At 38.5% G+C, this 16,459-nt stretch overlaps 1 protein-coding gene and 1 non-coding gene across 3 annotated transcripts; one reads left to right on the forward strand and one right to left on the reverse strand.

The window, feature by feature from the left end:
* Positions 1 to 464: 464 nt before the first annotated feature.
* TRNAT-UGU (transfer RNA threonine (anticodon UGU)) lies at positions 465 to 536 on the forward strand. The gene has a single exon. It is a non-coding gene; the product is annotated as a tRNA-Thr (tRNA).
* Positions 537 to 1,204: 668 nt separating this feature from the next.
* Positions 1,205 to 12,249, reverse strand: LOC103722109 (proteasome subunit beta type-5-like). 2 transcript variants are annotated; one of them, XM_008812551.5, is made up of 8 exons: positions 12,031 to 12,249; positions 11,810 to 11,936; positions 11,548 to 11,677; positions 2,512 to 2,618; positions 2,230 to 2,364; positions 2,044 to 2,147; positions 1,863 to 1,963; positions 1,205 to 1,541 (listed from the first exon to the last, which is right to left on the reverse strand). In XM_008812551.5, exons 2-8 carry the CDS (start codon positions 11,921 to 11,923, stop codon positions 1,414 to 1,416), a joined length of 819 nt encoding a protein of 272 aa, XP_008810773.1. In that variant the 5' UTR covers positions 11,924 to 11,936; positions 12,031 to 12,249; the 3' UTR covers positions 1,205 to 1,413. The 2 variants fall into 2 exon arrangements, with proteins under 2 accessions (XP_008810773.1, XP_017701903.1); XM_017846414.4 differs by lacking the exon at positions 12,031 to 12,249 and having other exon boundaries at positions 11,810 to 12,023.
* Positions 12,250 to 16,459: the final 4,210 nt, after the last annotated feature.

A 16,459-nucleotide genomic window follows, 5' to 3' on the forward strand; every position in this document is an offset into this window, starting at 1 on the left:
ATTGAAGGTTGTGGGTTTATTTAATTCATCTTTTCTTTCATTATGTCAACTAGTTCAAATCCCATTTGAATTCATAGTTGGGCACTTAATTTTTTTTTTCTTCAACTTTTCTTTTCTCAATTGCACATTTTAAAAAAATTAAATATAAAATAGTGTAACAGCTAGAATGGTTGGATCTCGGATAAATTTTGATGAGGTAAGAGTTCCAATTGGTAATTAAAATAATTGAAACTTGAGTCACATATTTGAGTGTGCTCATCTTGGCCGGGTTTTCTCTTTCTTGTTATCAGGAAACAACCAAGCCATTCGATCGTTCATCGACATGAGAGTGCAAGTGTGCATAAGACTTTCCTCTCATTACCCATTTAAAATTACGGGAAAGTAAAAAGATCATGAGGGGAAAAGGTCTAGTTCAGACTATAACATAACAAATATTATAGATTAAATAATATATGTCACCAGCAGCCCCTATAGCTCAGTGGTAGAGCGTCAGTCTTGTAAACTGAAGGTCCGTAGTTCGATCCTGCGTGGGGGCAGTCAATCTTCTCTTTCCATCGCGATTTTTTCCCCTTAAAAGGCCTCGACTTCCACATTTTTCACATTTTTTTTTTCTCTAAACAAAAAGGAGGTCGCAGAGTCGGGCTTGAATGCTGGACTCCGCGGCTTGCCTATTAAATATATAGAGTAGAAGAGTGGAGGAACAGAAGCCCAGTTTAGTCAGCGTCAGTGGGATGGATTAGCAGGATAAATTCAGGAGAAAAGTGAAATTAAGTAGAGAGCGGGGAAATTCAAAGGAAGGATACTTTTGTTTCACTCTCCAGGTTGAAGCAATATTAACCAAACTTTCTGTATTGACCAAATAAACTATAGTTCGAGGGTTAGCAGGAACCAAGAAAAGACCAAAGGAATTTCATTAATAACTTGCATGATCGACATCTTGCATAACTATATGGGACATGATCTATAATTTATTTTCCTTGTGCTAGCTTGGGTTGCTCAATTAAGAAATAGCTTCGAGTGATCTGGAAACATTTTTTTCCAAAAAAACCCAAAACATCATGCTCTTTCTGTAAGCTTGGGTTCAATTCAGCTACTTCCAAGCAAACCAGAGACACTTCAATCAGCGACACAGATATGCTCATGAATAATGGAATCTGCTTGCTTTGAACATGAACAACAATATTTGGTTCCGAATGCATTGGAATGAAGTAACACCACATACTTTAACTATCAAAGTGAAAACCTAGTATTCAAATATTTAAACTTGCAAACAAGTTTTCAGATCAAGCAACAAAAGTTGGCCGATTATAAATTTAGTACAGTGACAACTTATAGTTCCAATTTAATTAAAAGAAAAAAAATAAAAGAGTAACCGGGCTGTTGAAAACAGGGCAATCTAATGGATGGAGTCCCTCAGGCTGGTGAGACCTCAGCCATCTCCTGTTCAGTAGGACTTGGAGCAACTGGGTAGTATCTGAAGTGAAGCTCCCCAACATCATCCCCTGAGAGCTTTTTCCAGCCGCTGGGTCCGACATAATACACTGAAATACAATATTGAAGTGTTGAAAATCTGCCATATGATAACGCATAATTGCAGCTTCCAAACACAGAGCAGTACAGTGCATGAAGATAAGGTGCAGTACATGGATTTAGTTCATTTACTAATTGCAAAGGATTATTAACAATAAAACCTGTGCGATCATTGTTTATATAAATCAATCAAGCTGAACCAGTTCCCACAAAAGTCTTTAAGAGGAAAGGCAATCCAACCATAGCATAGATAAAACTGCAGGCACACAACTGATATTGGCATACTATTTGCTTAAATAGGCTACTATAATTTGAAATGAGTAAGAGCATACCACTGGCTACACCACCACTAGCTGCATCACGAAAGGTTGCATGATAAATGGCACGGCGAGCCAGCTCTGCAGCTTCCTCAACTGACATATCATACCGATACCTGATATGATAATAAAAATATTCAATGAGTAAAGCTAAACTTTGTAATGTAATGGTACAAAGGAATGTTTAGTTACCCACCCATTATCCAGCACACCATATGCATATGGTGACCCAGATCCAACAGAAAAACGTGTGCCTTTAAGCCTCCCCCCTTCACTGTCAACGTAATATAAACCGGGCCCCTGAATTGCATGCAACAGGGCACAAAAGTAAAATAACTGAATTGAATAAGAGCAACGTTCATAGATAGATGCAAAACCATACTGTTTCATCCCATCCAGCAATCATGGTCCCAACTGAAAGGCCCATTCCACGATATGAGTATAGAATATTGGCCAACAGCTTTGAAGCGCCTGCAACTGAAATCCTCCGCTTGTTTGCCAACTCATGCAGGCGGCACTGAGCACAACCAAAATGAAACCAACTTGAGGGGTTAGATGAATTAAAACTCGAGGATTAATTAGGTTGATGATAACAGGACAAGAATTAGGAAGTATGAATAAGGAGATTAGGTCTATATCAAAATGAGAAAATAATAACACTTGCCTTGATGCCCAAATTTCTATGCCAAAACTGGCAATCTGCAGCACCTCCAGCCATCGTTCCAATCATGTATGGATTTATTTCAATGATTTTTTTGACAGTTTGAGAAGCTGCAAACAAAAGTGAATATCCAGTGAAAAGACAACCAGACGAGTATTGATACAGCAATTGACAAGCAAGACAATCATATGAGTCAGGTAGCTTAGCGTCCCATACAAAAGATTAGTGTTTGATAAATAAGATGTTGGTGAGTGCCCATTAGATCACATTAAAATGGATGTCCTGAATTTAGTTTCATCTCATACTTCTAATTTAAATTCGCACATATCCATTGTTGGATGAACATTAAAAGTTGGTTCTACCACCACACAACTAAAATCTCATGCTTCCCCCACCTAATGACTGCACATGATCTCTTTTATGGTGGGACAGAAAACATTGTTATTTGCATAAACATATGCAGAAATGCAAAAACCAAGTCCATTGGTCGTTCATGGATTACATATTTCATTAGTTCTTATCAAAGGTCAAGTCCTTGACATGCAAACTACTGTCATAAGATATATTAGTACTTCCATCAAAGTGATATTTGAACACCTAAAACTCTTTCCCAACCCTTTAACCTATATGTTTAGAAAAATACCTACTGACAAGAGCTGTTTACTATCCACTGTATCCCATGCCAAATTGCCAATCCCATGCCGATTCTTCTAATTCAAAAAGTGGTGCTTTTAACCTTCTGATAATAATTCACTTTTATTCCTCCTAATTCCACCACATATGCACTTCAATATCAATATCCATGTATCTGTTCTGCTCATCTAACCTCCCCATTTCCTGGTTGTAAAAATGCCTGCAGGCAATTAAAAATAAAGAATAACTGACGAAAATTGTCTATCTTTACTAGAGTCCACAAATTCTTTGGAAGGTGACCACCTTAGCTCCGACTGTGACATATTTCCATTGTGCCTTCCAAGATCTGAAAGCCCATCAGCTGCACAAACTGAGAAGTGAGAACTCTAGGAACATATCTGATATTTGAACATACTAAGCTCCTCAATTGTTGATGGATATATTTAATACATATCCAATATACCATGAAGGTCGCTCAATTGGTTAGGGTAATTAAATTAAAGCAATCTAGTCTACAAGCATCCCTTGCCATCACGAGCTTCCTAGATCCACATATAACCCAAAACATTTTCTAACTGTAAAAATTCAGCTAAGGTGCCCCAGCTTAAATTTAATATTTAATATATCCTTGTTTTAATATTTAATATTTAAAGATTCAGGGCCAGAGGGAGGGAGTGTTCTTCTCTTTTCTATCCCTTCTTTTCCATTTCTTTGTGTGTGTGCACATGTTTGGAATGGAGGGTGAGGGGTCTGCTTGATTCTAGATGACTTAGTCGCATATTCCACACGTCTAATTTTAGAGTGGATGGCAAACATCTATTCTTCATGATCTGCAATGCCATAATTGCTATCACTGCCCATGTAACCAATGTTTCGCACAAATTATCTAACAAACTTCATCCAATATCTGACAAGTAGCGATACAGAGCAAAATGCTGTGCTTACAGAGGGACACCACAGAAATGTAGGAAATTCTTCATCAGCTTGGCTAGACATTTGTTGGACTCCATTAGTTGCATTCCCTACGTTTTCCTCAATCGACAAAATCCTCATTTTTTTTGGATGGAAGGAGGGAGGGGGAAGGGTCGGATAAAGGGAAGTGAGACTTTGTTAGCTATTAGCAATGATAAAAAAGATGGCATCACAAGTCAAGGTGATATATTTATCAATAAGACAAGGTACAGGAGGAAAAGGTGTAAGCCTTATGACTTTCCTAAGAAGTTTAAAAATACAAGAAAAGGTTGCCAACATAAGCAAAATAAATGATGTGGGTTTACGCTTTCATGTAACTTTAAAATTTGTTTTGATTCACACATTCCACATGACAAATATGCATGAATCCTAACATTTGGTTTTAGATAACATATTTCAATATTTCTATATTTGTAATTCGAGGATATAATTTCATTCAAAATAAAAGAGATTAAGTTAATTCCTTCTAGGCTAGCAGCATGATACTCTATTAAGGGTGCTGTAACCATTTCAGAATCTTTCAGGAAACTTATTTCCTACTTGCTTTCTATGCGCTTCCTGTTCTTTTTATTTTCCTCTCCCAGTTTACGAATTAATCTAGGCATTCCTTGTATGCTCCTCAATAGTGAACCACTTAAAGATACAAAGTATACACTTCATAGTGATCCCCTAAAGTTATACTTTCCATGTTATAAAGCATCATCAATAACACTCGAGGCATTTTAATGGTGTTATTTTGACACTCCAAATTTTGGGTGTTTTAACATGTCAGACTCTTAGATACTTGGGACACATCTTGACACTCCTTGGCACCTCATAACCATCAAATAATGATACAATCATCATCATACCTACTTTTTGCACTTTCAAACGAAAATTTTTCATTGTAACATAATAATTAACAACCATTGTATTAAATCTTATGAACATAAGAAGTGTAGGATTAGTTCATATTAATTATAACCATGTCTCAGTACATATTTACCTATCCATATACAAGATACAGATGGCTCCCATATCTAATTTTTAATAAGTTTATGTTGTGTTGGATTCTTTCAGACATTTGGAGACTGGATACATGTCTCTTGTATTTTGAGGAGTCCTGCCTTGAGGCATGAGGAAAGATGAGCATCAGAAAATTAAATAATAATTGGATCATGCAATTCCCTGTGTTATTAGAGCAAAAGCAAATTGTATGCCCTTTACATAGCCCAAAATAAAATAAAACAAAATGTCCCACAGTACCTATCATACAAAAGAAGAAAAGTATGGAATAAACTAGAATGTTGTCAAATAGGTACAGGTAATGACTCCCTGCTGTATAAAATGTGCACAACAGGATCATCAAAGGAAGGCCTCACTCACAAATTTAAAAATAAGCAGCTCATTATGTTAAACAAATGCAAAGTCTTTTATTAAAATCAAGTGCTAAAATTAAAACTCCTCTCTTGTATAACAAGCTTGCCCTATAAAATGGAATCTCATGTCCACCATGTTCAGAAGACATTCTCAGTTTGCTAGAGAATTATAAATTAATTTCTCATGGAACTTATCAGCAATAAGAATGACTTCCATGTTTTAGGGACATGGCTTGCTAACAAAGCTAAGCATCATGATAATGTGGCTGAATATTCACTGTCATAAGTCCACTTAGGGAAAAGAAGTATTATTATTTTGGTAAGCATTCAAATCATGTAGGTGGCAGTGAAAGTTAAGGATGAGTAGATCCACTATAAACTTATTTACCAATGGCATTTAAAATGAAAACTAAATAGAGAAGTTCAGATGTCTACTTCTATGATGGAGTTCCCATCCCAGGAAGCTCTTTGCACCAAGTGGTCAACAGATTTCCATTACCCATGAGCTAAGAGTGTTGCTCTGATCCAACTATTAAGGTTCTCCCAAACCAAGACAACCATCATGAGTTTCTTGAGTATTTTACTCTCACACAGAACATTACGGAATGGACAGGTCATTTCCCTTAAGAAAGTATGCACCGTGGAGGATAAAGCCTGTGCAAAGACCCTTCTGAAATGGAGCCCATGCTTTTCTGAAATTTGGATTTCGTGAAGTGGTGCTTTAAAAGCCCACCACCTTAACAGGCATGGTGGCTAGCATGAAGATGCAGTACAAGGTTTGGGACTAATCAACAGAAGGTCCGGACACTAACTAGAATTAGTGTGAAACAAGATCGAAGTCTGGGTGCTGTCCAGATATGCCGGCACTCATAAAGGGCAAAATATAAAGGGGAATTGGTGGGATCTATGTTCACTGGGGTTTTAGAGGTTAAATATGAAGACTGGATGGAGTTAAGTCTCAAATAACGATGCTGTTCTGAAATTTTGGAATGCAAAAGGCAAGAACTTGTGCACAAATCACAAGATTACTGTCTAATAATGGTTAAGCCAAGGTCCGCCGTATCGGTACCGGTCGGCGTACCAGTGACGGCCCGGATCGATACGTACCGGTCTGGTTCGATCCCGTACTGGTACAGCAGTCATATCGGCCAATTTTTAATAAAAATTTTCGGTACCGGATCCCACGCTGATCCAATACCGGTCCTAGCCCGAACCGGTTCGTATCGGCCGGTACGGGCCGGTACGGCATACCCTGGGTTAAGCAATCATAAAACAGCAAATGCACCTCCTATATATATGTATAAAATAAGGTTTAAACAGTACATACAAATAAATATTCTGGCAATAATGAAAAAGTTAGAAAGAAATAGCAAATAAATAGAATGAAAAAGATAAAAATATTGAGAGGCAAAAGAGGAAAAGGAACACTGGATGGCCAAAGAAAGCCATGTATTTCTTACTTACAATGTATCACAAGAGGCCTTAAATAAGGAAAATCCTTAAACCAATTTTACAAATCACTAATAGAGCAACTTGAGATAGCACTCCCCCTGAAAAGTTAAGTCATGAAAGCAGGGCATACAAATGCAAAAATGGGAAGAGAGAGGGGGTAGACGTTCCTTTCTCTTCTTCCAGCTCTTCTTCTTATTAATGACACTCCCTATGGTCTCAACATCTTATTTTACTTGCTGGTGTAGCTTTTGAAGTTATGTGATGCCAAATTGGCAATTGATCAAAGACTTTCAAAGCCATCTTGCAATCACCACCAACTCAATGAACCCACTAACAAGACAAATAAACAAAATACGCAAAATAACTAAGATCTACAGTAGAAATTTGTAGTCTAATGCCTGATATAGGATCTGAAGATGAACTCTATTAGTGTTTGGCCAGCCTCTAATTTTTCTTTTGTAATTTTTGGAGTGCATGACACATTGGAAGTCCCAGATTCTCCATATGTCTTGGGTTCATGTATTAAATAGAACCCCATTACTTTCTCAGTAAGAGTACCTTGGAGTAAATCAATGCTTAAAAACAAGGAAACTCAGTTTACGCAGATTTTCAATGATTTGAGTGGATCAGTGACTTAGGCAAGTTAACTCGCTAGTCAATGCAAAAAAAATGTAATATATAATATTATATCTAAATAATATAAATCTATAATAAGTATATACATATTGTAAATATATGATAAATACATTTATAGATATTTATTAAACATAAATATAATATATACATATTATATGAAAATAAAAATATAATATAAAACTAATATAAAGTAATTAAAAAATATAAACATAAAATATTAAGCAGTAATTATATAAATTTCAGTGCATGTTATATAAATCAGACATGTTTTTATAAGGACCATTCTGAGAATTTGATTGAGTTGGATCATTTATCTACTCGAGTATTCGGCTGAGTTACTGAGTTGGATCGTCAGGTTTTTGATTGAATCACTTACTTATATATGAGCAAACCCGATGAGCGATCCAACAAGGAAGCTTACTTATTCGATCTGGACCAAGTGATCTTTTAGTTAGCTAGCTAAGTTTTTGAACAGTGGACTCAATTATATGGCCTTAAAAGTAATTCATTTTCGGAAATATGATTGATAAGAGACATAAGACTCCAATCTGGTACTTCTGTATGGTCACTAGGTATAGAAAGAGGGAGGCTGGGTAGGAAGCTAGAGAGGCTATAGGAGCTATACCTAGCGCAGCTGCATGGTAAAAGAAAATAAAAGAAGCCAGGTTCAGCTGTTCTCCTCTTCTCTTTCTTTCAATCAATCCATATCTTCCCTCAACTCCATCTATTCTCCTAAACCTTTGTTGTTTGCATATCTTCCTTTTAAGCAAAATGTTGATTTCTTCTTCAATTTCTGCTTTCTATTCCTTTCCAACTAATCTGAACTTAGACATATCATGTTTCAATTAATTGAACTTAACACTCTATTAAGCACTACATTGACTGCATAAACCATCTAACTTGAGAATCAACCTTAAATCTAGTAATGTTTAAAAAAGAATCTAAAATAGGAAAAGTTCAAAATGAAAGTGTAGAGGTAACTTTCCTAAGAAAGTTCTGAAGCAAGAACAGCAACCTAGATAAAAGTTTCCTGATACTATATTATCTACTCGTCTTTCTTTCCATGGATTTCTTCCCTCTAACCCACCATGGTCTTTGATGCTGAATTCAATGATTTAATTCGAGAACTTCCTTGAGGACTTGATGGCAGCAAGCAAGACATTGTATACTTACAAGAGGAAATGACTTCAGTGAAAGACATACAAGGCAATCAGTGCAATCATCCAAGGTTTAACCAAACCACTTAACATGCAGATCTTGCAACAATCGCTCCAAAAGGTTAGCCTTTGGTTAAAACAGCAATAGAGATTGGGCCGCTTCTTTTACCACACGCCCTATCCTCACAGGGTAAATCCTCCTCCATGAACAATCCTCTTTTATCAACTTTGTGAATTTCTCATATCAAAATCCCTTCATTTTTAGAAAGCAATATTGCATCCCAAAGTTGTGCTTGCTAACAAGGCATGCTAAGTTCAGCAGACTGCAATCATTTACAAACACCATTCATTTGTGCATACTTACAACACTTGACTTTGAGTTCAATACCACACCAACATGAAAAATGTAAGCCATATGCAAGCTATTATATGCAGTTTTGACTGCATTGTTATTATTCTTGTCATGAAAGATAAACAAATGTTTTACTAGAGTTAACATATGGAGGCAAATTATACCAATATCAGTAGCAATGCCACCCACATTATTTGGCATGACCTTCAAAATAGAAACCTTCAATTCATTTCCATACCTATACTTGCGTATCTTGATAAATTATACCTAGTCTAGTCCTGTGAAAAAAAAAAGCCTAGCTTGCCTCACCTAATTTATACGACGTCTGGCCTACAATTTCATGCCTGATATAAAGTCAAGCCACGCTTAGGCTCGCCAAGTTTTGGCCTGAGCCAACCTCATCCGGCCCAACATAACTATAAAAGTTATACATTGACATATAATTTATAGGATCATTATCTGAAATAAAAACAAAGTGGTATATCTCCCATCTTGCTGTATTGAGGTGATTCAGAATGGTGCTTCTCTGGATTTGTGAGTTGGGATATTGGGATATGCATTTCCTAGCCAAGCAGTTCGAACATGTGGAATCATGGTTCAAAATTGGGTTTGGTAGTGGGGGTTACATGGTTTCGGCTACTAAGATCTGTCCCCATTTCTCCTAATCCTCCCACCTTCCCTATCCATCTTTCTCTCTCTCTCTCTCTGGCTCATAAGGAATAAGCTGCTACCCTCTCTTCCACCTTCTCTCTCTCTCCCCCCCCCATCAAGCAATGGTGCACCAGGGAAACATTTCTCACTGCTCCCTCCTCTCTATCATTCTCTTCCTTCCCAACAGCATAGGAGGAACAAATTACCACAACTAACACCTCTCTCTCTCTCTCTCTCTCTTTCTTCTCCTCTCTCCTTCCGCACCACTGACAACCCATCACCTCGAAACTAGTTGTAAACTCCCTAACCCCTCCTTGCGATGGACTGACCTATGACCTATACCTCTCAAGCCATGCCAGATCGGTCTCGGGCCTGGATTTAGAAGGTAGGTCCATCTTCAAGCTTAGAATTTCAAGTCCAGGCCAAGTCAGGCCATGTAAACCCATGTTTGATGCCGTTGACACTAAGTCACAAATAGAACCCAACCAGGCCCAGTCAATCTCAAGTCTAATCTAGTCAATTTTTTCCACTAATGTATACTACATGTTCTCATCATGTTCATTCAAACAAAATGTTTTTCCCACGAACTAAATCTTCATTATGAGGAATTTTCAGCTCTATCACATATTGTTTCCTATTACCAACCGTAATGAACTTGATTGAAATCCAAATTTTAGAAACTTCCGAATCCTTTACCTTTTGAATTGTTTGTCATTTCTCTCTATTACTTCACACTAGAAAAAATTGCCTCATTTGCACATTTGCAAAGAACTAAACATCTTCTTGGTTCTTTCTTATCAAATAACAAAGCAAAATCTTAACAATGTTTCAGCAACCTAAAAAATGTTATGAAGATTGATCAGCTCATCAAACCCCTCATAGCCTTGCCTTTCAAGTTTGATCCAGAGCTCAACAATAACTAGTCACTAACTTGCAAATTTTCTTCACTTTGAACCCAAGTTCGCCCTTAGTAACTCCATTTTCATGATAACCAACGACACCTTCAAACATAGATGATAAGGTTACTCCTCCTCATATTCTCAAAACCAATATCTTCATGTTGGTTATTCTCTCTGCCCTAGTGTCTTCCAATTTGAACCAACAAATCACAAATATGCTCTAGCCTGCTCTCCATCAGACACCTCATAAGCAACGCTTTTAATGTTCTCAACCCCAAGTTCCATCACTTCTTAATACCACCACCATATTTCACCCTCCCTTGAACCAAATGGAACCAAAAATGAAGTATCATCATAGATTTTGCAATATCAAGGCAAGAGGCATAAGGACAACAAACAGAACTCCATTAAGAAATAAGCAACCGCATGAATAAGCAGCTATCCACTTATTCCTTTTATACTACTTGCAATATGCTAATGAAATATAAAATGATCCACCAAGCAGGATAGTGAGCTTCTTTCCTGTGATACTAAAGCAAGAGACACCGTAAACTATGATATTAAATAATCTAAAATGATGAACTGTTTTCTACAACAAGAAAGATTATATATTCAAATCATGATCTCCTTATCCCACTAATCCTTTTTAACATATAATTTTACATGGAAATTATAAAACAAAGAAAACATATTTTTATATACATTGCAGCCCAATATCAAAGTTACTCGACTGCCAATTACAATTTAGAAAAGAATATTCTTTAACTTGCCAAGTTTTCATCAACACATTATAGGTCCAACCACCAAGCATAGAAAATTACAATATTATACATCAAAAATAACAAAAAGAGAAAATGATGAACCAAAAAAAAAAACGAGACAATACAGCGAGATAAAGATGCAGCAGCTAAAAGAAATTAAATTCTCACAAATATATCCTCCCATGCTAGCTCGAGAATCAGCTGCAACCATAACCCCTTCCTTAAAAATGAAAGCAAGAGTGGTGGTCCCTTTCGCTGGTTTCACCATCTGAATCGCGTCCTTCTGGAATCCATCAAACTGAAGAAAACCAAAAAAAGAAAAAGGGAGAGAAAAAGAAAATAAATAAAAGTCTTAGCACCTTCCACTAAAATCTTAAATCTATCATTATAAGTTAAAAGCAAAAAAAGGGAAACATGCCAAAGAACTCACATCAGCAGAGCGAGGGAGATCGAAGGTTGGCGGGGCAGAGAGATCGGGGCAGAGATCGTCGATGGGCGCGCTGAGAGGGACAAATGATTCGAGGCCACTGGTATCGAGCTTCATGGTTCGAAGCTTACTGCACAGAAATTAGGGCACAGAAACCCTAGAAATGAGTGTTTGGTGGCAACGCGAGCGAAGTTAAGAGGAAGGGAGGCCGAAACCTAACCTACCTTCGGAGGAGAGACGGCGGTGAGGGATGAGTTATTTTCTCGTTCGCGAGGCTGTTTCGGAGTCGAGGAAACACGGATCGCTTACGGGCGGAAACGAGCAGAGCACTCGCTTATATCTGCGACGGGCTCATGCTGCGACGTTTAACAGGCCCGACGATGAGTCGTAATTTACAGCTCACCTGGCTTCTTGAACATTACACCACGAGCTATAACCGAGCCAAGTAGCTAAAGGCTTAAGCTCTATTTAATTTAAAATATAAAAATTTAAAAATTTAAAATTAATTAAATTTTAATATTTTAAGCTTAAGATTCGAAAAAAATAATGATATTTGAGATCAAATCAACTCAATTCGACTCAAATATAAATCAAGCCTCAAGCTGGTGTTGGAACTCGAGTTTGAAATTTAGCTTACACATATTATATATATATAAAAGATATATATTACAAATAAAAAATATTATTAAAAATATATATAAACTTGAATAGGCTCATGAATATTCGACCTAAATATCTTGCTACTCGAGCTCGAAAAAAATTTTGTACTTAAATATTTTTTTCAACTTTAGTACAACGTTCCCTTTGTAATTGGATATAGATACTTTCTAATGTTAGCTTGCTGTCAAACGGCATCTAATTTTGCCATTAACGTGCTCCTGGAAATGATATGAAAATTTCAGAAATAATATTGAAAAAAAAAACTAGAGAGAGAGAAAAAAAGACTTACTAAATAGGGAGCTAGCAAATGATAAAGAGAGTGAGAAAAAAGCAAGCCAGAGGCGAGAGCTAGCACAGTCAAGCCTCGAGGAGGCATACCCCTAGATGCGGACCAACTTGGGTTACTTTACCGTGAACTATAGCATCATTGTCCTCCTCATCATCTTCCTCAACCTCCTCTAGCATCTTGTCTCCCTAATCTTCTTCATAGTCATGTTGGCTCTTTGGCTCTTACTCTATTTCCTCTGCAATGAGCCAGTTGTCATCCTCAATCGCATGGTTTGTGACGGCACAATCCTGATTGTGCTCACCATCATCACCCTTATGGTGTTGCTTCTCACCAACACCATGCTCAACATCTTGGTATCACTGTTGGTAGGGTTGTTGGTAATGCTGCTCCACGTAGCCCTTTAATGGACCAACGACCTCTTCATGGAGGAGGAGGTGACAAGGCTTGACCGATGGTACATAGTTTTCGGAGAGGCCAGCAAGCCATCTCCGTCCCTTTCCTCGTAGTAGAGCAATAGCCCCTGCTGCCATGCTAGTGCCACTACACGTGCTTATATGCGATGCCTGCTATTAGCATAATTTTAGGGATTACGTAACAACCTGCATCACTCATAATATTTTTTTTTATCAGCGTGATTCTGTATCAACCTATATTAGTTTTCTTTATTAGCATAATTTTGTTAGAGTGATTTTAGGGATCACATGAAAACCTGTATCACCTATAATATTTTTTATTGTTAGTGAGATCCTATATCAGCCTATATTATTTTTCATGTATGGAGTTTGCACACAAGTATATATAAATAACCCTTGAGATGTGCCGAATATGAAGAAACAAAGAAATAAAATCACTTTTCTCTCTTTCTTTTTTTTTATTTTTCTCTTATTCTCCAAATATTTCAACATGATATCAAAGCCACCGATCACATAACTTGCTGTCGTCATCTCTTCCGCCTTTGCTGTGGTCGTCGTCATCGCTCACAAATCTTCTGTTTCTTCTACCTCATTTAGGGGTAACCAGAGCTCCAACCTCGGCGGCTTTTAAAGCCCTCTTCTTCAAATTTGAGAGAAATCTAGCCTTTTCTTTTTCTTCATCTTTACTACGATCGGAAAGAGATGTTGGCCTTCATCCGACAAGGAGGGTGTAGGTAGCCTCGACCTTCAATTTTTATGAAAATCTTGGTCCTCGGAGCAATGATAGGGGTGTACCTCTCAAACTTCCGAGGAGGGCTCTTGGGCCATTACGAGCCCCTTTTCTCACCGAGATGAGACACTCCTCGGCTCTCTTTGCTCCTCGTGCCCCCTCTTGCTTCCTTGGGGGGGTCTCCTGCTAGCAGACTCATGGTGGGAGGCCGTAGCTTTCTTGGTGTTGGCATACTTGTTAACCTACGCCAACATCTTGGCAAAATCATCTGGGAAGTGCTTCTTTAGGAAGAAGAGAAAGTTCAACGATCGCAGGCTGCTCTTCATCACAGACATCGTGACCGATTGGTCCAAGTTGCGGACCTCTAATGTCGCCGCATTAAAGTGGATGACATATTCTTTAACGAATTTTCTCTTCCTCTACTTGATGTCGAGCAGCATGTCCAAGCCGCGGCGTCGTCTTCAGCTAGAGACAAGATATACCGTGAAAAGGCGGGCGAGTTGCCCAAAGGAGTGGATGGATTTTGGTCAAAATCTGGAGAACCAAAACTAAGTTGCCTTGCAAAGGGTCGTAGGGAACGCCTTGTAAAGCACGACGTCGGTGGCTCCGTGAAGTATCATAAGAGCCTTTAGACTCTCAAGTTTATCCAAGGGATCCGAGGTGCGATCGTACGACTCTACTTGCGGCATCTTGAACTAAGGTGGGAGTGGTTCCTCCATGTTCTGCCAGGAAAAGAGGAGTTCTGAGGAGAAATTGAGGTTATTGCTCGCCCTCAGAGCCTGTCTTTTGAGGGCCTGAATTTGATGGCCCATTTTCTCATTTCTTCTATTGAGGTTGACATCCCACTAGGGCAGAGGCTCCACGAGGCGAGCCAACGAAAGGCTCTGGACGAAGTCCCCACCAAAATAAGGGCTTGGGGTGCATTGTTTCCCATTCCAGCCGGGGTCGCTCCATTGGGTGTGTCAACCCTGATGCAACCATTCGGGATTTCGATCCTATGAGCGGTGGCTGACTAGGCACATGCAGTGCGCCAGCTACTGGGAGTGGGGGCTAGGGGTGGTCGGATTTCGATCGAACCGACTCCAATCATGCCACTATCTGCTGCAAGCCCTGGATCTTTGTGGTCAACGCTTACTCCTATTGAGTGAGAATGTTGAATTGTTTATTATCTACAGGCACAGCTAGCTATTCCGGTGGAGCAGGTTCGAAGATCTACAATGACCTACGGCAGGTCGAAGCATGACGCTGCGATGCATGCGATGTGCCGCGAGTTCCTCGTGACCTCATGCTGGTTGTCTCTTCCTTCAATTGATGTTGATATAGCTGGGGGTGACCCTTCCTTTAGCACCAATATGTTGTCACCAAATTCAGACCGAGGTGGGAGTGCAGCTTGGATGACCCTGAGATCGACTTGAGACTAGTTGAGCAGGCTGGTTGAGGCATCGGGCGCTAGTCACCTCCATCTGGTGGCCTGTAAGAAGTCCACTTACTGGAAAGTTTTCGGTAGGAGACCCTCCGATGCCTGAATCAGAACAATAGGGCAACAATATCGAAAAAAAGAGGATTTTAGTAGAGGGTCGCTTTGTGAGTGATATCATATATGTGTACATTACATATTGCATATGTCAAGTCCTCGATTTGCTCTCTTGATATAGGAGTGCTAGTCTTGTCGTTACTTAGGCCGGTGTGAGGTGCAATGATGGCCAAGCAACGGTCGGTGGTAAGGCCGCAGTGTGGGAGTTAGTCTGCATGGGCAGCGCGCGTTACAGGTTGAACGTGGGGCATGGTGCCGCCATGACTGCGGGCTGCGAGGGTTGTCGGTTGTTAGGACTGTCGGCCTTTGTCGATGCATGCTGATTATTCTTCTCAGCTGGTGGCTCTTTGAAAAAGGTTGAAGTCGTTCACCTCGATTTTCGTCCAAGGTCAAGGAGGTCAGTCTGGTCCGGGGTCAAAATGCAATATTTGCCCCATCAGAGTGCATAAGAGTCTGAGTTCTCAGAAAATATATAGAAGTAAGATCTATATTTATGCCAAGATAGTAAATGCAAGGTCAAAATTTTTCATATTTGGATGAGAATAAATAAGCAGCAAAAGTTTAGTTTTCTCTAAGTTTCCAAAAGAAATAAGAACCAACATATTTAGGTGTGTTTTTTTTTGAGAGTCCATATTTCATTTTTAGACATGAAATATCATGACAAAAATTTCGTGCATGGATGTGCGTAGAAAATTTTTTTTCTTTGTGAACAATTTTGAATGGATTTTGAATCCATTTACATGTTTTTAAGTTTTTTTGAAGGATTATTTTAGGTGTGTGAAATTTTTCCTCTTTAAGTATCATATTTCATTTCCATGTGGATGTGCATGGAGAAATTTATTCTTTTCGTTGAATTTTTCCTAAGTTTGAAATATTTCCTTTTTAAGCATCAATTTGAAAAAAATAACATTATTGTGTGGATGTTTTAGAATATATTCTTTTTACGCATCATATTTCAAAAAAAAAGTATTTACCATGTGGATATTCACGAAGAAATTTATTCTTTTTCATGTGACTTTGGACGAAT

The sequence above is a fragment of the Phoenix dactylifera genome, chromosome 2 (assembly GCF_051530095.1).
Source record: "Phoenix dactylifera cultivar Ajwa chromosome 2, Ajwa_hap1_PhDact_Kaust_v1.1, whole genome shotgun sequence".
Taxonomy (NCBI): domain Eukaryota; kingdom Viridiplantae; phylum Streptophyta; class Magnoliopsida; order Arecales; family Arecaceae; genus Phoenix; species Phoenix dactylifera.